The sequence below is a fragment of the Podarcis bocagei genome (assembly GCF_964188305.1).
Source record: "Podarcis bocagei genome assembly, chromosome: 2".
NCBI lineage: Eukaryota > Metazoa > Chordata > Lepidosauria > Squamata > Lacertidae > Podarcis > Podarcis bocagei.
In genome coordinates this window covers 61,919,783-61,942,313 of record NC_138126.1, presented here as the reverse complement: position 1 = coordinate 61,942,313, position 22,531 = coordinate 61,919,783, and the positions used below count along the sequence as shown (strand labels likewise).

General features: G+C 47.0%; 3 protein-coding genes across 6 annotated transcripts in view; 1 reads left to right on the top strand and 2 right to left on the bottom strand.

Annotated features, from left to right (window-relative positions):
• Positions 1-960: 960 nt before the first annotated feature.
• On the bottom strand, positions 961-7,710 carry NICN1 (nicolin 1, tubulin polyglutamylase complex subunit). Of its 2 annotated transcripts, none has more exons than XM_081185308.1 (7): positions 7,490-7,710; positions 6,590-6,731; positions 6,112-6,300; positions 4,575-4,688; positions 3,637-3,708; positions 3,389-3,493; positions 961-2,861 (listed from the first exon to the last, which is right to left on the bottom strand). In XM_081185308.1, the coding sequence occupies exons 2-7, from the start codon at positions 6,728-6,730 to the stop codon at positions 2,820-2,822; spliced, it is 663 nt and encodes a 220-aa protein (XP_081041434.1). In that variant the 5' UTR covers position 6,731; positions 7,490-7,710; the 3' UTR covers positions 961-2,819. The 2 variants fall into 2 exon arrangements, with proteins under 2 accessions (XP_081041434.1, XP_081041435.1); XM_081185309.1 differs by lacking the exon at positions 7,490-7,710 and adding an exon at positions 7,407-7,460.
• A 236-nt stretch (positions 7,711-7,946) lies between these two features.
• On the top strand, positions 7,947-16,191 carry GMPPB (GDP-mannose pyrophosphorylase B). The gene is made up of 10 exons (XM_081185892.1): positions 7,947-8,084; positions 8,319-8,453; positions 9,147-9,227; positions 11,331-11,379; positions 11,629-11,771; positions 13,166-13,324; positions 13,518-13,596; positions 13,921-14,048; positions 14,309-14,491; positions 15,445-16,191. Exons 2-10 carry the CDS (start codon positions 8,325-8,327, stop codon positions 15,574-15,576), a joined length of 1,083 nt encoding a protein of 360 aa, XP_081042018.1. The 5' UTR covers positions 7,947-8,084; positions 8,319-8,324; the 3' UTR covers positions 15,577-16,191.
• A 180-nt stretch (positions 16,192-16,371) lies between these two features.
• RNF123 (ring finger protein 123) overlaps positions 16,372-22,531 on the bottom strand; it is a 97,393-nt gene continuing 91,233 nt past the window's right edge. For all 3 annotated transcript variants that reach the window (XM_081185821.1, XM_081185822.1, XM_081185823.1), the window contains exons 37-39: positions 21,311-21,405; positions 18,425-18,510; positions 16,372-17,773 (exon numbers count right to left, since the gene is read on the bottom strand). In XM_081185821.1, the coding sequence (XP_081041947.1) occupies positions 17,674-17,773; positions 18,425-18,510; positions 21,311-21,405 (281 nt within the window). In that variant the 3' untranslated portion in view covers positions 16,372-17,673. The remainder of the gene's footprint in view (positions 17,774-18,424; positions 18,511-21,310; positions 21,406-22,531) is intronic.

The window sequence follows — 22,531 nt, the reverse complement described above, 5'->3', positions numbered from 1 at the left end:
TGCAAAAGGGGCAAGGGTCTTGAAAGGGTGCAAGGTAAGGGCTTCTCAGCAGAAAACGTAGGGATAGCGCTCTCGCGCTCTCTCCCTTAATTCTTTACACGCACAGAAGATGCCCAGATCACACAACTGGAGCAGGGAATTAGCCTTTAGTGCTGCATAGTAAGGTTCATTCTAGATAGTAACTCTAACCAAGTGAAGAAGTGTATCTGAAGAAGTGTGCATGCACACGAAAGCTCATACCAAGAACTAACTTAGTTGGTCTTTAAGGTGCTACTGGAAGGAATTTTTTTATTTTGACTATGGCAGACCAACACGGCTACCTATCTACTACAAGTGAATCAATAGCAGACTACAATACAGAAAGGATAGCAGTATTAGCTTAGGCAACAGTGGTATTAACAAACATGAGTGCATGAGATGTACTGTAATTAGCTGCTTAAAAATCCAAATTACAGGTCTTTCAGAATACTTACCGTACTTTTACTTTAAAGACAAGGGAATATAGAAAGCAAAGATAGCACTGAAAATGGTTACTAAATCAGGAAGGGCATTTTTTCTTTCCAATTAAGCAAGCATGCATGAATCAGTTGGATTGAATAAAAAACAGACTACATAGGATCAAAGTAGCCTGGAACACCAGAAGGTGTGTTGGTATTTCCCTCCCTTATTTTGCAGGTTATCTGGGATGTTTGCTAAAACAGGGAAGGTTTTGGAAGCAATTGGCTTTTCTTTTTTAAAAAAAATTATCAATATCCAGCTGTCATATTCAATTCAGAATTAGACAGTGGCCTTTGCTTCTATTCTCCTTTCCACTTGCCACTCCCCCTTTTGGTTGCTCGGCATCTAGCATGGGAAAAGGGGCATTGGCCCATGTACTCCTAATTTTAGATGCTATTACAAGTTCATAAATAAACTTAACAGAGGTTTGACAAGTACAATGCACCAAGCACATACAATCAATACAACACAACAATCTTTTATTTGTGATGCATCTGGCCTGGATAATCATCCATTGAAAAATACTTCAAATACATTAACCCTGATTTAATGCAATGGGTAAGGGTTGCAGCTCAGTAGCAAAGGACATTATTTACAAGCAGAAGCTCCCAAGTTGGGCATCTCCAAGTTAGGATAAGAAAGATCCTTGTCTGAAACCCTGAAGAGACATTGGTGCTCAGACAATACTGAGCTAGAGGTACCAATAAGGCAGCTTCCTGACATCATTTGCAAAGGTCTTTCACTGTATTCAGCAAAAGTTTATTATACTTGCAATGGGTTAGAAGATCACTGTGGCTCTTTCCAACTATAAATAAAGTAGCATACATAATTTATAATAAATAACAGAAAGGAAGTTACACACCTATGGAAAAGAGGTTGTTCCCGAGATCTAAAGTCCAGCATTAAAAAAAAAAAAAATCAGCTACACATCCCACTGTACTAATTCATTTTGTTCTGCAGCTTGGTCCACCAGACTATTACATATCGTGGACATTACTGCAAGAAGTGCCCCATACCACAAGAAGATACCCTTGCTAAGAAGCAACGTAGTGCTGTTCTGTTCAAAAAATATCTCTGCCTGTCAGTATGGGGACGTGTTTGAATATTCTCATTGTAACCATCATAGCAGCCCTTTGAAAGGCAGTTTAAGATGTACTGTTGAGAGAAAGTGATCGTTCAAAGGCAGTCTAATAGCTCCTTGACAGAGCAGGGATCTGAATCCAGACTTTTACCATAATCATTTTTTCACCTCAGCTTTCAACACTCATTCTTGAGCATAGTAATTCATGGACTGGAAATGAGCATCTACAACCATGCAAGAGTTATCTAATGAGTTGGAAAGATTAATATGGTAATATTTAAGAATACAAAGGTGACAGCTGGTAATTCAGGTTGCAACTCAGCTTAAATAAGGGAGCTCTCAAGGACATGGCTTTTCAGGCTTTCCACCAGGATGCTATTTTCGCTACTTGAAATATCTATAGCTGTGGCTGTAAAAAATGACAAGGTGCTCCAGGACTCAGCTAAAAACCAACACAGCACAGTATGGCACTGCCATTTCACTAGGGTAAACTATTTCTCTAATGTGGCCCTTACAATATTGTAGCCAAGGCTAGTGACAGGTTGTTGAGGGCTAGCTCTGTACAATTCACAACTAAACTACTTGCATCCCTCCAGGAAAAAAGAGGTGGGGGTTAACTTTTCAGGAAGCATTTCTTATTGCCACCCACTTATTAAAAACCCTACACAATTACATAGTGTAGGTTGCAAATGAGGTAGCCATAGCAGAGGAAGCAACAAGGGAGTTCTCATTCTCTCTGGAACGCCAACACATGAATTTGAGAATGTAAAACCTTCAGTCTTGTCAGCTTCAAGACATTTCAAGTCATTTCTCTTGCCAAAATGAAGGATTCTTCTCTCCACCCTGCCCCGCCCCCATCATAGTACCAGATTCTTGAAAGATTGCTTGATTTTGCCCCCAAAAGAAACATGCACCAACATGCACAGCAGGGCTTCCAAGAAACAGACCAGGAGATGAAGAGCCCAAATAAGGCACCTTCAAGTTCAAGGGAACACAGCCTTCAGGTCCAGTGCAAAATGGAGAACAATCTCCACATAAGACCTGGCAGGAAGAACAGAGTAGAGCTGGAGAGTTCCCATAAAGGCCACCTCCATGAAGCAGAAAAGGGAAGGACTGGAACATGAAGGCAACACACTTTGTCCATCATTTCTTCCTGCCTCAAGCCAATCCAACACTGTGGGGGTGCAGCTCAGTGAGTCCAGCTCTTAGGAACTTAGTCAGCTTTGAGTCCTGGGAAAACTCAAGTGTAGGAAAGGAGGTTAAGGTCATAGGAGCCATTCACCTGAAACAAGAAAGGTACAGGGAATTGTTTTTAGCAAAGAGTCAACACATTGGGAATGTTACGGGATGTATGTTTCTCCCACACAGCCTCTATTCCCTCCAGTGGACAGAATGCTGGAGTTGAGCTTAGAGGGAGCTGAATTCAAATTTCTACTCATCCAACAGGGTAACCTTGGGGGAGTCACTATGCTGTAGCCCAAATTGCCCCAGGTTAAAATACAAACACTTCATGCAAGCCATTCTTAAGTTCCTTAGAGGAAGAAGGATACACGATAAACAGAAATTTCATACTGACTGCCAAATTCTTTCATTGCAACTTTCCTGATTCGCTGCTGGAAACAGGGAAAGCAAAGTGGGCCTCTGGCCTGATCCTGCAGGGCTCTTCTAAGGTTAATGTGTATGCTCTGTGGGCTGCAAAGGCTGAGCGTAAACTTGAAGTAAGTCTTCAAGATAGGGGTGTGAGTTCTAACTGGACTGCAGTGAAGGACACACTCTCCAAACAAGAAGCAAAAGTAATATGAAACTAACATCAAAACGGCCAATTCGTGCTGCTGGTTGGTTGGCTTGGAGCATCTCAGTCAAAACCCACATTTGCTGCAGTTCAGAAGACACTTTGTCAGCATCAGGGAGTCCCTGAAAGTGAAGGAAAGTTATATATTCATATAAGCAGTTTCTCCACTGCTTTTGTTGATAAAACATCACATCTCCCCAGAGCCATTCCCTGCCAGGAGGCTGTCAGCAAATCAGAAACCCCCAGTGTCACCAACAATACTTACATCACGCAGATTTGTTGGCCGCTCCTGAGGAGATGGGTGAGAAAGCCAAGCTGGGAAGCCTTTTTGTGGACTCTGGAAGATAAAAACAGCCCCAGAGCAAAACACTGCTGATTCTCTACCAACTGGAATGTTGCACTTACACACATTATCCTTTTTACCTTCACCAATTTACTCTCTCAGAGCAGGCTGCCTAAAGACATAAATACTTGTCTCTACTGCCCACAGGAAAGTGCAGAATTCACTCTTATGAACTATTACAATCTATTTACCTTAAGCTCTCATAGGAGCATTATTTACCAGGGGACAAGGGGGGGGGGGAATTCTCACTGTAGAGGTACAGTGTCCAGGATAATGTTTTCCCCCATCTGGATTTCACAGGTGAAAGCTTACTCTAAAATCAGCTTTAGAATTGAACCTGGCAACTGCAGAGTTAATAACATGGATTGTGTACATGAGGGGCTCTGGTAGTTTCATTGGTGAGGATGTGAAATTCATAGCATGGAAATTAGAATGAATTGGCAGGGGGAGCCATTAATAAACTTGCTCCATGGGTAGCAGAGATCTTAAACTAAGAGAGTGAAGAAGATCAAGCTCAGTGAACAGTAGTTGAATTACACAGGAAACTCTGATAAAACTCAAGCCAAGCAGCAGAAGAGAACAGGAGACTTGGCTCCACAGAAGCTGAAGGCTAGAAAAGGAGGACAGAAGCTGGTAGCTCAGAATCAAAGAGATCTAGGTGCAGCATCTTCTCCAGTTCAGATGTGTGACCTAGCATTTGGGGGGGGGGGAATAAAGCACAGAGAGCCTGAGTTCAGCCAGTTATCAGAGCCTAGACTGTGTTCTGAAGAAGGCTTCATTCAGTGGTGAGCAAGCCATTACAACCATAGAACAATGGTTATAGAAAGAACAGGTGCTTTGGGGATGAGTTGAGTATGTACCTTCTGACCCCCAGGGAAAAGCTGCAGCTCCTCAATGGTAAAATGCAGCCATACTGGAGATGGTTGACGCAGGATGAGACGCATGGCAGCCACTCGGTCCACATCACAGAGCATCTGGCAAAGTAAGGGAGACAAGGCATCACTAAAACTGTGCCAAGGCCCAATATCCCTTCAGAACAAAGTAAACAATGATTTGCTGTAACACTGTAAGAGCTTCTAATAACTTATCCCTTGATACAAACAACAGGGAATCATTCCAAACTAGCTAGAATACAGTATCAGTAGGGCCAGGAATTAAGGCCAAGTTGGGGTATTATCATGGTCTGGTACATAGAGTAGTAGTTCAGTTCTGAGCATTGGACCTTGTAGATCTAGTTAAATCTCGGCTCAGCTATAGTTTTCCTGGGTGGATTCAGGCATACCAGCATTTCTGTGTCTCAGATTGTTAAAATCTTAGTTAAAATCAAAACTGTAAGGATCTACCTTGTTGCAAGTATGGAAAAAGTTAGACCTGTAATGTCCTTTGCATACTAAAAAAAATCTATAGAAAAATAATAAAAACAGACATTCATTTTGCCTATTACTTTGGGACTGCAAAACCATTACAACTGTCAATCCTTTCCCCTCAATGTACCTAAACCTTCACTAAGTACTCTTGAAGTTTTGGTGGGCTAGGTTGTAACTCGCACTATTAAAAATGAAGTTTGGCTGGGATCCCTATCATTAATAATTTGTTTTCCTGAAAGTTACCATGCATTACCTTGGTTCTGCATTTCTCCAATACAAAACACTCAATGCAGCTGAAGCATTTTAATAAGACTAGCCAAAATGGTGCCTGTAATAGGCAGAGCTGAAAGGTACCCTATGGGCAGTAAGAGCATGCAGACTTTTATTATTTTTTTAGAAATTCTATTACAAAAAACACACATTCCATACCGTTCCCCCAATTATCATCTGGCACACTAAAGAAGGGATGGGGAACTTGTTGTCCACCAGACATTGCAAGACTACAGCTCCCACAATCTCTGACCATTGGTCATGCTGGCTGGCGATGATGGGAGTTGGAACATATGGAAGCCACAAGTTCCCTATCCCAGCTCTATTCACGATTTACTCAGTGGTGGCTAAAGTGTGATGGCGCAACAAAATAAACCAGGAATGTTGTGTGGAGCACAGGTTGCCATTTCAGACAGGAAACAATATGAATTAGAAGAATAATTGAATCATCTCATAACTGAGATTCCTGCATTGCAGGGGGTTGGACTAGATGACCCTTGCATCCCTTCCAATTCTATGATTTATGTGCAATACCAACAGAAATACAGTGGATACTCGGGTTGCGAACGTGATCCATGCAGGAGGCACGTTTTCAACCTGCAGCGCTATGTCCGCGCATGCACAGGTTGCAATTTGGCACTTCTGCGCATGCGCCAAACCCCGGAAGTCACCTGTTCTGGTACTTCCGGGTTTGGCGCGGTGCGCAACCCGAAAACACACAACCGGAAGCATCTGTAACTCGAGGTATGACTGTACTTACCTGATGTCTGGAGAGAGAGAAGTAATCCTGAGAGCCTTCTTCTGTGTGAGGGTTGGGCATCAAGCAGTAATTCTGCAGACAAGTAACCCACTTGGGAGGACTTTCGTTCCCACCATCTGCAGGGTTTCGGCGCTGCACCCGTAGAGTCAGAAAAGCTGTGTAATAGTTCTTGAATACTATTTCCTGCAACTGAGGATAGCAATATGAGGGGAGAACTGGATTCCTCCTTTTCTTGCTCAGAAACATTACTGGAACCCTTGGAGCAGGTCATCGCTGGAATATCTAAATTACAGCTTGGAGCAAAGTAGAGACACTTGCCTAGGGTAACCAAGTGAGTTAACAAAGGTGAGTTTTGAAGCAGGTACTTCCTGGTTCACCATCATAGTTTCTTTATCAGCTTTACAGCTAAAATGAGAGATTTCAAACATAAGATCTGACAATTCCAAGCCCCACACACTTGGTTTCCTCCCATACTTACATCAATGGTCTGTGAGTGTGGAAGCACAACATCAATCACCAGAACACCAGGACGGCCTTGCTCAGTCCTCATGTCTCCCACTTGCAGTGAGACTGGACTCTTTAAAATGCAGGGAACAGGCTCATGAGCCATGGTCCCCATGCTGGAAGAGAGCAGTGGACTCCATTAAGCAGCACATAAATATTACAACCTCCACCTCCCTACACTGAAACTCAGGAACCTGACCCGTTTATTATTATTTTTATTAGTAGTAGTAAATATATTGAATAGTAAAGCACAGGGCAGCACACACACCAGCAACAAAACATCCATTCAGAATTCCAGTACAAATGCAGACTACTAATGACTATAACATGTATATTTGGGGGATCATATTCCACCAACAAAGCAAGTTCTGCAGATCACCCTGTAGCATGATAGCTTTGTTTCACGTATCTGATACTGCCTGCTGTGAAAGGCCATGGTCCAATATAACCAAGAAGGTACAATCCTATGTATGCTTACTTGGAAGTAAGCCACATCACATTCGGGGGTGAGGGGCACACTTCTGATTAAAGACATATGGGATCAAGCTCCTTCAAGGTTTTGCATACTATTATTATTTTTTAGTAAACCAAACATTTTAGCAATAAAAACGTAGCAATAATATAATGATGGCCCCCTCCACACAGGCTTCCTTACTGTCAACGATGCAGCTCGGTTTTTTACTTAGCAAAGCCGGAGCGTTCCCTAAGAAGAAAAACACGGACGCACTCGCCCCACTCCCGGTTAAGCCCAAGACAAGCAACGCTAAGCCCCCTCCCCGAGAGTAACGGACCCGTCGTCACCCGCGGAGGGCGGCGGGGACGCGCCCAGGTCCAGACCCTTCCTTTGCCCACCCAGCGCATCCTTGGGACTCGCCTGCAGCCGCTCCCTGCTCGCTCTCGCGCCTCCTCCTTCTTCCTCCTGTCAACCTCCTGCTTTAAAGCGGGTAGAGGAGCCGACAGAGAAGATCGAAGCAGTTCCCCCCGCTACGGCTTCCCCTCACCCGCTTAGCAAGCGCAAAGCCACTACAAACATGGCAGCGCCGCACGTCACGAACGTTGCCACTACTACGGAGAACGAGGAGGCTGAAGCCTTTGTTGCTAGGGCTCGCTTGGCGTCGCGCGCGCGTGACGACACCGCGCCCCGCCCGCTTAAAGGCGGTGGCTAACGGGAAAGAGGGGCGGGGCTTTAACTTGAAGCCGCCTTCCTAGAGACGTGTCTGCTGCGGCGCCTTGGCAATGACGCAAGGCGGTCGCATTTCTAACCTGTCCGCGTTGCTGCGGCAACGCGGTAGCTAGCGTTCTGATTGGCCGACAAGCATCGCAGCTCTCGGCCGCCATTGGATGGTTAGGATGCTTGGACACGTCCGGCGCACTGATTGGTTGACCGATTCGGAAGGGAGTTTGACGGCGATGTCGTGGTGGCTGGTTCTGTCGGCTGTAGGCGGAGTGGCACCTCCGGGCCGGGTCAGGTGAGTTACGCGGAGCCGAGGGCGGAGGGGGTGACGTTGGCTACGACTACGGGCCTCTGGGTCCGGTCCTGAAGAGCACCGAGGGCTCCAGGGGCGGCAAGTTCTTCTTGGCGGGGGATCGACGCGGGGAGGTTGGGGGACCACCGAGGGGGACCTGGCAGACAGCGGGGCCGGTGGAGGCCTTGGGGGCGGCGTGGGGTCTGACGCTTCGCCCTTTCCTCCGACCTCTTTCAGGCAAGGATGAAGGCGCTGATCTTGGTGGGGGGCTATGGCACGCGGCTGCGGCCCCTGACCCTCAGCATCCCGAAGCCCCTAGTGGAATTTTGCAACAAGCCTATCCTGCTGCACCAGGTGGAGGCTCTGGTGAAGGTAGGATTGAGCACCAACCTTCTGTGTTTGGGTGGGTGGGTGAAGGTGAGGCTGCCGTCCGCTTAGAGGGGCGGGGGGCGGGGGAGAAGAGAGATTCAGGGGCCTCTTTTTCCTGAAAAGGGCGCTGTGCCTTTTAAGAGCTGCGTGGCAGACTGGAATTCAATAGGTGAAGCTTTTGCTGTTGAGTTATTCCATGGGAAAGTTTCCTGCACATATCTGGGATAGCTTCTTGTGCTGTGCCCTCTGCCACGTTTCCTGTGCATTTCTAGGCATCTCTCCATCTCTGTGCTAGCTGAAGATAAATTACTTTGCTTTACCATACAGATAAATAGGGATGGATGTACATTTTGGATAACTTGTGCTATAGCCAGGGAAAGTGGCTCATACAAATGGATCACAGACTAATACCTAAGTGATAGGTGGTCTTCTTCCAGATTTAGGAGTGGAATGTGTGAATTCTAACTGCTGCCCTTTTGCTGATTTAGCTTCCTTTTGCTCAGTGAGTTGATGGGGAAAGGATTAGAAATGTTTCTCTCTGTTCCAATCTTGCATAACCATCCCTTACATCTTCTAAATAATTATGATCTCTGGTCCGGTTGGATGGATATTGCCTCCCTGGGTCTGGACACCTGATCACCTCAGTTGCATGCGTAGTTTGAGTGTCTTGGAGTTACTGTTCCTCTTCTCTGACAGGCAGGTGTGAACCATGTGATCCTTGCTGTCAGTTATATGTCAGAACTGCTGGAAAAGGAGATGAAAGAACAAGAGCAAAGGGTAAGTTTTGAGTTGATAGTTCTTAGGCTGCTTTCCTGAACCTGATGGTTGGGGGTCCTGTAGATGTGCAGGAGTTGATTGGAACTCTTCATTTGCTATAGCATTTTGTCTTAATGTGGCTGAGGTTCTATGAAAGCTAGTGGCTCAATAGCATTACCTAAGCTCATGCTGCTTTCACAGAGCATAGCCTTGTGAATCACTAACTCTAGTGATTATCTTTCAGTGTTCATGAGGTGGGCATTTGATAGTTCACTTTATTCTTGGGGAGTTTTGCAACTGCAAGGAAAGGGGTTCGCTTTGGACTTTGCTGAGTTAGATACCCTGTATGTGCTAGGGCCTCTATGTGAAACTCAAATTAATTATAGTGCAGTGCATGAGCTTTAATTAGAGTACAACTATACAATATATTATAATTGTAACTGAAGCCAACTAAGCCAAAATAAGCGCATGTTGTGCAAGTATATCCATAAATGTTGCTCACTTCCTACACTGTAAAAAGCAGGGTGTGACTTTTTCTTGGCACCGTGCCATACCACTTTTTGTAACTTCCTGTAACTGAAGGTTTATGGATTCAGTTTCATTGGCAATACCAGCTACACAAGTGTTGGTTAGAAGCAAGAAAACTTTCCTTCAGTAAAGATCTAGCTAGTGGTACACTCTTAACAACAGCACTCTCTTTTTATGATTTGATATGATTCACTGGCAGATTACTTTGGCCAGAAACCTATTATTTTCAAATAGATGGAACCTATTGTCTATAACTATTTGAAGGCAGGGTGGTATTCAAAATAGATGCACTAGCTCAAGGATTAGTACTAATGCATTGGATCCCCCCCGCCCACCATGCACTGTGCTGTCCTCAAATCTGTTCCAGAGGGTTTCAGAACATATTTAGAGAGTGTCTGTTGGGGCAGATAGTACAGATTTTTTCCTGCTGACGGAATGTATTCTTTGTGCTGCACCAAATACAACCTATACTTTTAATGCACATCTTATTTCAGACATTTCAGCATAAAAGGCTTAGCACCCTCTCCATTGTTACACTGGGACCAGATTCAACTGATTTGCTAGTGGAAGTACAACGGGGCTTCCCCCCTTTGCCCTGTGTGCCCCCATGCCTTCCCCAAATACGCTCTCGCAGGTTGGGAGAACCCACTGAAGAGCACGGGGGGAGGAGGAGATGGGAGATCATGCTGTTTGCAAAGCGTATATGCTTGTGCTGACAAAATGATCAAATTAGTGTAACACTGAATTCTACCCACTGACTGCATTCTTTTTATTTTGGGGCTTCAAGGGTGCCATGTGCCTATTGGCTTGAATCCTAAGACAAGACAGCTTTAGAAAGTTCATGGAAGGAAGATTTCCCATTTCCTATCTACACCCACAGCCACCTGTGCTTCTCCAATAGCTTCTCTGAAGGAATGGGGTCCCCATTTGTGGGACAAAGTGCAGGCGACTTTGGGAGGAGTAGTAGTTAGGAAACCTTCCTTCTATGAACTTTTTGAAGTTACCTTAGGATTCAAGCCAAATTTAGGGCAGTTATCAGCCATCCTCCATGCCCCATCCCACATTTTACAAGCACGTCCCCATCCCCCCCCATTGCTCTAGGGAGGTTTTCAGGGGGAGGAGGGAACAGGAAACTTTCATTCTGTGAACTTCCTCTGGTTAACTTATCTGAGGATCCAAGCCACTGATTCTAACCTCCTCTTTGTAATTGTGAATGCAGCAACCCCTCTGACCCTTAGTGTACCTAACTTAGCTGAAATTCCGTTGGACTTAATGGACTTGCTTTCAAATGTGGATGGTGTGTTACATGACTTTCTAAGAGGGAAAGTAAGGTTTAGTTATTTCATCTTAATTTATGCTGTTCATCTGTTGCTTCATTAGAACAAGGACCCCCACAAAGCCAGGGAGCCTGCAATCTGTAGGTCTCCATAAATTCATCATTGAATAATATTGATATGGTTGTCTAGTTCTATTAGAGAGGATTTATGAAAATCTGATGACTAAAGGAAGGGTATATAACCAGGTCACTGGCACACATATTCTGTTGGTGGTGCGCATCTTCTAATTCTGTTTTCCAAATTCTACTTTGTTTCCTAGCTGGGCATTCACATTTCCCTGTCGCATGAGAAGGAACCACTGGGCACAGGTAACTGAAGCAGCCACTTTCTTGTGGAGAAGTGAGGTTATAGGGGGAGTAAATGTGGGATCAGAATCAAAACTTGTGGCAACCTGGAGTGTCCTGGCTATATGCAGGTGGAGGATTGGGTACTACTAATTCTGATCAGGAGCTATATAGGATGGAACTTTCTAAAGTGGGTTGAGCAATGCCTGCTGGCTGTGGTTGCTGAAGGGCACATGAATAGGTGAATATTGAGGGCTTTGGTTTCCTCCACAGCTGGACCCCTGGCACTAGCGCGGGAGCTGTTGACCGAGAATGCAGAGCCTTTTTTTGTGCTCAACAGTGATGTGATCTGTGATTTCCCCTTCAAAGACATGGTGCACTTCCACAGGCATCATGGAAAAGAGGGCACCATTGTGGTAAGTACCATATTTTTCGTCCCATAGGACGCACCTAGTTTTTTTTTGGGGGGGGGAATAAAGGGGAAAAAAATCCCCTTTATTTCCCCCAAAAAACCAGGTCGGGGAAACCGAACCAGGTCGAGGAACAGAGGGATGGCCTCCTTGCTGTCCCCCGAGCTTGTGGGGCTGGCCGATGTCTGTCCGGCGCACGGGGCGCTCTGCTTCAGGGTGCCCCTTGCGCCGGGCGGCAGGCTGCTCCCGCAGGGCTCCAACATGCTGCGGATGTCTGCCCAGCACGAGGGGAACTCTGCTTCAGGGCGCCCAGCGCTCCGGGAAGCAGGCTGCTATCCGCAGCCTAGACTGCCCTGCGGGAATTCCCGCAGGGCTGCCTAGGCTGCGGATGTGTTCCCGAAGCACCGGGCGCTCTGCTTTCAGTGCGCCCGGCGCTTTGGGAAGCAGGCTGCTATCTGCAGCCTAGACAGCCCTGCGGGAACTCCCGCAGGGCTGCCTAGGCTGCGGATGTCTTCCTGAAGCCTGGAGAGCGAGAGGGGTCGGTACGCACCGACCCCTCTCACTCTCCAAGCTTCAGCGAAAGCCTGCATTCGCCCCATAGGATGCACCCAGATTTCCCCTTCATTTTTGGAGGGGGAAAAGTGCGTCCTATAGGGCGAAAAATACGGTACCTGTGGGGCACCCACTCCATGCTTGCAATGCTCCATTGCTGGAGTGGCCCTCCAGAGGTTGCTGGATTCCAGGTCCCATCAGCATGAGCCAATAGTCAGGGATGATAACTGTAGTCTGCCAACATCTTTGGAAAGCCAAAGGGTAGATCCCTTGCTCTTTTGCTTGGAATTGCCCGTGGATCCTTGGACCACCTAGTTTCTGTTGGTTGCAGAGCTGCCAGAAAGCTAAGTTTAGCAGGCCAGCTGGAGACATAGGCGGAAAGAGCTCCATCACTTCCACAAACCCTTAATACTTGGCAAAAACCGTAGTTGCAGGAACAAAGAATCATAGGATTGTAGAGTTGGAAAGGATCCCAAGGGACATCTAGTCCAACCCTCTGCAACCCACTTAAAAAAAAAATCAAGCCCCTCCTGTGGGTGTTATAAATGCCTCCCCTTGTTTACATGCACAGGAGCACGCTTATTAGTTCATAAACAAAGACGAATTAGGGTGTGTGTTCTTATTTTAGGGATGAACTGCACACCCACATCTTTCTCTAATGCAAAACAGAAGTGGTTGGAGTAAAGGTCTTCTGTGTGAATGCGGCCCTGTCCTACTCTTTATTTTGCTCATGGGGTTCTTTTTAAAATAAGAGATCAGGATAGTAAACTAGGCATGGCAGTTCAAGCGAGCTCTTTCTGTGCCCTCTGAGTACCATGGCTGGGTGTGATGCCAGTTTTGCCTTGCAGGTGACCAAAGTGGAGGAGCCCTCCAAATACGGCGTCGTGGTGTGTGAGTCAGATACAGGGCGCATACACCGCTTTGTGGAGAAACCGCAAGTTTTTGTTTCCAACAAGATCAACGCTGGCATGTACATCTTAAACCCAAGCGTGCTACAGCGGATCGAGGTATGAGGCCGGAAGGCTGGAACAGGGATCTTGCACAGGGCAGACTGGCTGGGGTGTTTGGGGTTGTGGTTTTAGTTGGGCATCTCATCCTTTCATTCCAGTGAGATCAAGGATGATGATGTCCGTAGGAACAGTACATCTCTAGTCTTTACAACATAAATGGACAACTGGTAGTATTCTTGCCTTCCCTTAGCTGCGGCCTACCTCAATTGAGAAGGAGATATTCCCAGTGATGGCAGAACAAGGACAACTCTATGCCATGGAACTGCAGGGTAAGGGCACATGGAAGGATTTGGAATGGTACTTTGATCCTAAGGGGCTCTCACAGCTGTAGGCAGTGATTTGAGGAGAGGGCATATTAGACAATTAGATGTTAAGTCAGTGATGACCTGGAACTGGAGTTGAGAAGTAAAAATAAGATCAAGATGTGGAAGATGCCACATAACATGCAAGGGCCCCGTAGGGCAATGTTTGAATGAAACAACGTAATGCGGTTTCACTGTACATCTCGGTATATGCTGCCTTTGGGGAGGAAGGCTGGTATAAGGTCCATCAATGGAGACAGGTGTCTTATTAATGCAGCTTTGTCATCACAGGGTTCTGGATGGACATTGGGCAGCCCAAAGACTTTCTAACCGGCATGTGCATGTACCTGCAATATCTACGGCTGAAACATCCCGAGAGGCTGCACTCAGGAACGGGTTTCATGGGGAATGTATTAGTGGTAATTCTATTCTTGTATTTCTTTGGAGCGAGGGTGGGTAGCACTTCATTAAAGGCTGATCTAAAACTGGTAGTATATTGAGCAAGGCAACAGCAGCTCTTGATATTACATCTACCATCTTGTGGACTAGAGCTGTGAAGGAATGTTGTTCTCTCCCATCTAGTTTCCTCTGAGGAGGAGGAAGCTACTTCCCAGACCAGAGCTGTGGAAGCTGCTCAAGAAACACCAATTTACTTTCATGCACAATTTCCCCCCTCCAGGACCCAACTGCCAAGATTGGATCGAACTGCAGTATTGGTCCCAATGTCACCATTGGGGCAGGCGTGGTGATAGAGGACGGGGTTCGGATCAAACGTTGCACTGTGCTGAAGGGGTCGCGGATCCGGTCTCATTCGTGGCTGGAGTCCTGCATCGTTGGCTGGAGCTCCTCTGTAGGCCAGTGGGTGAGTTATGTGACAGAGTAATCCTCATCAGGCAGATACACACTGGGGAAAGTGAAGCTGCAGCCCAACTGCTGTAGGCTGAGGGAATGTAAACATTTTCTGCTCTTCTATGGGGAAATGTTACCTCTCTGGGCAGGACCAGTAAATGGAGAGAGCTGGAATGCAGGATAATTTTGTTTATTCCTCTCGGTGGCCCCAATGTGCCTATTTGCTGGCCTTAACATACCCCCTTTTTGCCCTGCACACTGGGATAGCTTGTGCCAGGAGAGCTTTACTTCAGCCAGGTGAAGTCGCCAGCTTAAGGCCACCTGAGACACAGGGGTGGGGAGATCAGGTCATACCATAACCTCTCCCAGCCAGTGTGTCTGGGACTTAAGAATTGCACTGTTGGTCAGAGCTGCATCTTAGCAAGACTAACTAGTTATTTTACTGATGAGTGAGCTGGAGTGCACAGTCCACACAAATGCTACTGTGATGTAGTTTCTTCACATGCCTGCATGTTTGTTTTCTCACTCATGATGGACTTGTAGCTTTGCAGTGGTTGTGTGTTCATACTCACTACCCTTATTATTATGAGAGCTGCATTTATAACAGGGAAACATGCCCTATAAAGTCCCAATTTAATATCTTTCAGTGCTGCTTTGTGCTAGGTATCAAGCTGTCCTTTCCCTATGAGTTGAATTGGTACCAGATTTAGTGGCAATTTGAGTAAGATTTAGGGAAACTCTACAGGTATAATTCTCATGGCATCTCATTCTGGCTGCTCCTGCTTTTAATTAGCAGCCCAGAGCCAGAAAAGCAAGGGCAGAACTTGTTAGAAACAGACTCCTGAGTAGCCATAGGACTGTACCATGGAAGCAAATAACTGCCTTAGCCTAAGTCTATCTTGTAACATACTACTTCCCCCCAGCTCAGCATAGAGTTGTCTAACTGTATGTCACGCCCTTCCTCAGGTACGGATGGAGAATGTGTCAGTGCTGGGAGAGGATGTCATTGTAAACGATGAACTCTACCTCAATGGTGCCAATGTGCTGCCTCACAAATCCATTGCGGAGTCTGTACCGGAGCCACGCATCATCATGTAGCAGTCCTGGGCCTTGAGTATTGGACCTGCTGAGAGGGCCCTCCCTGTCTTACCCTCTTACAAGGGGAATCCCCACCCTGTGCCTTGGGAGCGGGGGCTCCTTGTTGACTTTTATGCTGAGAAAATACTAACCTGCTGGAATCCTAGGAGTGTAGTAGGATAAGGAGGTTTGTAAGCTGGCTGGAGTGCTCCTCAGAATCACTGCTTAGCATAAGGCACGATGACATGGGCCAGCTCCAGGGGTTGTCTAGTGCCACAGGCTGTTGAGCTACTACTGGAAAGTAACCCTAATGTGCAAAGAGGAAAATGCTTGCTTGTGTGGTTCTGCAGTAGGAGTTCAGCTGCTGCAAGAGAACAGTCCCAGGCAGGCCCGGTGAGGAGAAAGAACAGCATGCTGTGCTTTTATTTCAGGATAACATGTGCTGCTCATGTTGCACAAAGGGAAGACAGAATACAATCCTCTTCTTTGGAACTCTACTGCCTTACAGAGACTGATTCCTCTCTCTTCCCTCCATATGGCCAATAATCACTAACTATTACTATTCAAGAACTCTGGACAGGGCTCTGTCAATTAATGGGGACGGGGAATGAAATTATATTGTCATGAAGAATGGGAGCTGTGGTGTGTCATATGTTTTCTTTAACTCCGCTTGGGGAACAACAATGGCAGTTTTGTATGGCAGCTCACTTTTACCGCTGCCTTCCTTGCAGCCAATCCCATCTTGTACTGCTGCTGTGCCAGCCTTTAGGACAGTGCTCCATAAAATGGAGAGAAGAATACACATAGCTCACCGCCTTAAGGAATAATAATTTAATAATATTCCATTGTATGGAAGTTAACACCCCTTCCACTTTGGAGGGTGGTGGGGGAGAGAGACAATCATAGATGCACATAAGTTAAAATTCCTTGCTTCAAGCACAATGCTTGCTGCCCTCCCCGACACTTCTGGTTACAAGTCACACACAGTTAGTAAATTAAAAAACAGCAACCATCCTTGTCTGCTCCTGGATAGTACAGGCAGCCTGGTCACACAGTGAAGGGCTGGTGCCATGGGCACCTTCTGCTGGTGGAAGAGAGCAGTGCAATCAGGTTCACCCCTGCAGTAGCCCATAAAGATCAACCTAGCTCGTACTTCTCCCAACCGGAATACAATGCATGGGACAAACTCTGGCCCCCGCTATATCTGTTTTTCTTTTCTTGGAGAAGCTTGGGAGTCTATTCAGACTCATTCCTCTGGTTGTTGTGGGCTTCATCTCTGCACTTCTGTTAGTCATGGCATAGTGTGCCTGCTGTTGCATTCACTAAGCTCCCCAGACCAAAAACTGGGCCTTGTGTCTTTGCTATGCGTATCTAGCAGTCCCTACCTGCAAAGGAAAGGAGCTATATGCACAAAGAGCAGAGTCTAATGTTTAAGTGGACAGATGGCACAATCTTTCACTTACCAGCGCATCTGATTGCAGGTGGGAGAATGGCTTGTCAATATCTCCCTCCGTCACCAAAGCATATCAGGTGGTACAGCTGGGCAGGTTGCTGCACGATATGCCCACGTAAATATCTCAACCAGCTCTGAGCAACACACACACTTGTCAAAACAGCTGCTAAGCGCTGCAGCAAAAAACACACTTGGCTAGTGGCCAGCTGGGCTCACAGGAGCGATGTTGCCTGTGAGATCAGCTTTTACCCCATCGAGAAAAGCACCACACCAAAGGGGATGTGTCCCAGCTACAGTACGAGACAGGCTTCCTGGGGCAAATGCAGAAAAGGAGCTACAGATTCAGGCTGAGGTAGAAAACCTGAGCATGTTCAGCCCCCTTGTACATGCCCCATGGGAAAAGCCCAGTGCCTGCTGGCTTGGAGTCAATGACAGCAACAGGAGGTGTACCTAAATTCAGGGGGGTTGAAGGATATGATGTGGCCGAGGGGATGCATATGGCAGTGCCTGGCCTGCAAGAAGTGTTATAAATTAAAAAAACACACAACTGAGCTCAGCTGTGCTGAACAGCAGCCGCCTTTGACAGAGGTGCTCTCGAAGCAAGGAGAGTCCATCTTGTGGAGAAGCTGCCTGGGCATGCGGCCCTGCCCTGCAGGGTCCAGGCACTAGGAGGTGGCTGGCTTCATGTAATCATCCACACCCGTGATGGTGGCTTTGCAGAAGAAGCAGTCCTTGTTGTTCATCAGGTGCTGGTTGATGCAGGCTCTAGAAGGACAAGAGCAGGAGGCCTTGGACATTTGTTCACAGCTAGAGGCCGAGCTTTGGCCCAACAAAGTACCTAAAAGTCCCTTGCTAGGCATAAATGAGTGCAAGTGTCCTGTGCATGCAAGATAATGCCCACTTTCCTCTTAAAATCAAATTCTACAGCTTCTCTATAAAACAAATTACACAAATTTGTTTTGGGGGCATGTGCTAAGTCATGGTAATGACTTAGAGGAATGGGAGACACTAAGTCTTCCCCTGCCCCCAGCCACTTTGAATCCTGATCAGCCTTCCCCATGGCTTCTAAGATTTATTTACAAATGGCACACTTTATCAACCAAACTTTGCAGCCCAAAAGGTTAAAATGCTAGCTTAAAAAACACACAAATCAGTTGAATCTGCATGCGCTTTGCAATCACAGCCTTGCATATGGGAGAGCTGGCCTAAGTAGCTATTCAGAAGCATCATGCTGCTGTCTTTCCATTAGGGCAACAAGTGAAAAGGAGATTTCAGCTAGGAAGCTTCAGAGAATTCAAATGGCAAAACCCGTTAATTAAATCTCAAGCTATGGTCGGGGGCACCTTCTAGGATCCCTTCCATCCAACCAGGAAGCAAAAGTAGAGAAAAGCCCACATCCCCCAAGGGATTACTCACTTGCAGGACTTGTGGGAGCATGGCTTGAATACGGCAGATATGGGATGCGCGTAGCAGATGGGGCACAGGTCCTCCTCACTGGTGGGCTGCAAAAGAAGCAACACATCCACTCAGTTTATTGGCAGTTGCCAACACCCAGCCCACATCATGGTGCAATGCAAGGCGTCACATGGCAGAAGAACAGCAGCTCATTAACAGTTAATAACATGAAGGTTCTGCACTAGACGCTGAAACTGAAATGGCTGGTTGGCTTCGTACATTTCATGCCAGGGCTTACTTAAGACACATGCTCCAAATTTTAGATCAGAACCACTTGTGTTGCTTTGCTCCATGCAGCAACTCTCTAAGAGTGTTGCCAGTGAGGTAGGAGGGGAAATGGTTCCAGGAAGATTCCACTATCAGCTATGAGGGCTCTTCTCTCTCAGGAGGGCTACATGAAATGGAGGGCTAACTCTACCAAGGAAAGAGGAGAAAACGGGAATTCTAGCCTCCTGTGTCCTGTTCTTCACAGGGCAGTGTCCACCTTTGATTGCTCCTCCTCATGGTCCGATTAGGCCCTGGATGTCTAGAGGGGGAGTGTGATAGGTCTGTCTCGCTCTTGGTGCAAAATGTTATAGGAACATGAGCGGATGAACCTCTCTCCCACTGCCACTGGGATGTGAAGCCCTGGCCTGTGGAGTGAAGCCCACGTTTCCTTGCTAACTATGCTCTGTAATCAGGGGAAGGGTGTTTTTAAAAAGTAAGCTATTAATTTTATTTCCTCTTCTTTTAAATGTAATGTCTTTCACTGAGGAGTTCTATAAAAATGCTGATGACCGTAGGGACTGCACTCCTTAGGGTATTATGGGGACTCCTTCTCCTGGTTGATGTCATAATGGAAGGGAGGGCCTTGTCTGTCCAAGAGGTGAGGGAATCCCAGTGAGCAGACTGCTGCCACTAGGGGGAGAAAGTGAGATTTTTAAAAAGTTTTGAAAAGATAACAATATAAATGTATCTCTTATGAATCTCCCCCTTGGAGCACGGACCATGAGCGCTGCCTGTAAAGACCACCGTTAAGTGCACCTATACATATGCTGCTATCTTTCAATATAATTTTGGGAGAGCTAATAATCTCAGCAGCGGAAGCAGTAGTAAAGAATATATGGGGCTAGTCAACTTCTCTGCACTCGTCTCCCTGTGCAAAGAATGCACAGAGTTCAGCTTAGCTTGAGGTTCTTAATGAAGGTTTGCTTCCTGCCCCGGGGTTGGCCTAGGCTAAGAGCATGAGTTCCTACTGAACCCAGGGACAGTGTGTTCCCATCCCATCAGCTGTCTCTCCCACCCCACCCCATCCCCACCCTGTCCTCCTGCAGCAGCCTTTATGCAGCTCCAAACTGCAGCTGGAAGATGAGCAGCCACATTAATAATTCAGATCCTACCCCTGGCAGAGATCAGGTTGCTTCCTGGATCACAGCTTCTCTCTGGAGGTCACCCAGACAGCAACACACGCGGGGGCTGCTTCAGCAGCCGGAGTCCATCTGGGTAGCTTCTGTGCTGCTTAAGCTCCTCCTCCCTCCGTGCCCATCCAGTCCAATTTTTTTCCAACAAAGAAACCCAGTTCTGTGTCTTCAATTTTGCAAATTCATCTTGAACAGCTTATTCTGCTTCCAAGGTTCAGAATTTCAAAAGAAATTGGAATTGTTTGGGCAAAGATTTGGGTTGGGTGGGTGGTAGGGGAGGGAGAATGGAGCTCTCAGGCCTCACTTCCCTGAAGACAGTGGAACTTCTTCCCACTGGGATATCTGCTTGGCCGCTGGGTGTTTGCAGATTACAGATGGTGAAGAACACACATAACAAGCATATTTCAGTGGTCATAAGTAAGTGCTGTACTCAGCGACCTTGTTAAGTGAGCACATAGCACAGGAATTTTGACTCTCATATTCATTCTATGTTGTACTACTGCTGGGCTGGCTAAACCCTGGTTTAGGGGCCTGATCTGACCCCTCAGTCAGTTTTTGTCTGACTCCCCACCACCAATTTTGGCAGTGCCAGAAAAAGGGGAAAAACAGTGAAGTACACTTGGTAGGAGGTAGGTGGGCTTCAGAGCCTTCGATGTTCCCCCTTCCTAGTCATCAGGCAGATCATTTGATGAGCAGAAAGGGGATAATAACCCAATTCCTCGGTTGATCAGCATGGATCAGCTGAGAAGGGGGGGCTGTGTGGCTCTTGAGTGTGTCATGTATGTGTGCATGAAAGCAGTTAGGGTGGGCACCCCCACAACTGGCATGTAAACTCAGAGCATGGGCCAAGGATGAATGTGACTCTCAGCCCCCAAAAAAAGAATAGCCACCCCTGCTTAATGAAGTTGAGGATATTATTAGCTTAGTAAGAGTGCATTAGCACCTGTGCATATGTATGCTACGCATCTACCTGTGCCCATTCTCAGATCCTGCTTCCATAGGAAAACACACTTTCCTTACAGATGGCTCAGAACTAGCCCTAAAGCAGGGGTGGTTATGAAGGTGGTGCCAATATACTGTTGGACTCCCAATGGTCAGCAGTGATGGGAGCTGGAGTCCAGCAGCAGCTGGAGGGCACCACATTGGCTATTGCTGCCCTACAGCGTTAGAGGTCAGCATCAACCTTTGCCATGGAACGTGAACACTTACCCCATATGGTTTTAACATGTCCAAGCCAAACCAGGTACCCAGTGTTGCCAAGCAAGGTCAGTAACGGCCCTTGTATCTGCAGGACCCTGTGAATGCTGCGCCTTCACTTCCCTCGGGCAATGCAGCAAGGGCCGGTGCTTGATATTTTGCCTCGGTTGAGGTCCTGCGAGGGGTGGTGCTATGGAGGGTGCCTTGGGCAAGTGGCCACACACATTCAGTTCATTAGGTGGAAGCTTACCAAGGTGGAGGCTGCAGCCTGCTTGGACTCTTCGCTGAGGTGGCCCAGCATTTGCTCCACCTTGGCCAGCTCTTCCTGGCTGATGTAATCAGTGTCTGCAGAGAAAAAGACAGATTAATGATAAAGGAAGGACAAGTGGCAGCAGAGTGGGGGGGGGGGCGGCACAGGTTCTACTATTACTATGCAGAGCGGGGGGGGGGGGGGCCTTGCTCCGGATTTCTTTTTTCAGCCCCATCCCACCAATGACTGGTTGGGAGGGATTAAAATGAAGCTGCGGTGGAGGTGTTTGGCCACATGGTGGCAGAGCCCAGCATGAGCTGATCTGTTAACCAAGTGAGGCGCAAAGAGGTGAGGCACCTTGTTCTCAGTGTTATCACAGGACAGAGGAAATGGCTTTGCGCAGTAGTGATCTATGGGACAGGGACAAGGGCAGAGTTCTCAAAAGCCACCACTTGACAGTATGCATGGAAAGCAGCATGCAGGTATAGCTTCCCTGGGCATATTGTGGCCACAACTCTTGCTACAATTAGACAACCCAGAGATTTAGAGTGCTGAAGAGAAAGACTAGTCTATGTTTTAAAATATGCACGCTTTTAGAACCCTATAGACCAGTGTTCCCCAACCTTGGGCCTCTAGCTGTTTTTGGACTACAGCTCCCATCATCCCTCGCTAGCAAGACCAGTGGTCAAGAATGATGGGAATTGTAGTCCAAAAACAGCTGGAGGCCCAAGGTTGGGGAACACTGCTATAGACGATGCGATCAAAGATGACCAAGTCCTCCAGACAATGACAAGGAAATGGATGTTAAATATTGCATCCAGAGTGGCAAGGCATCCATGAAAGGGGTGAAAACTCTTCAGTTGTCACAGGGCAATCAAAGCTTCTTATCTGAGCAACTCATGAGGGGGAACACAGGAGTGATCCTACAAAGGTTAAGCAATGCCATTAAGGTCAATGCCATTAAGGGCTCTGGCTATAATATGTGAGAAAGATCTTCTGAAGCATGCGTGCCCCTGCATACACCCCCCCTCCGCCTCTCTCTCCACGCCTCACATTTCTGATAAGCACGTGTTTGTTCTGGGGGAGCCTTCATAAGAAGAGCTCTGCCGGATCAGGCCGATGGCCCATGGAGTCCACCCACGGTGAACTACCAGATGTGAGAAACCCACAAACAGGATCTGAACACAAGAGCACCTCCCCCTCCTGCAGTTTCCAGCAACT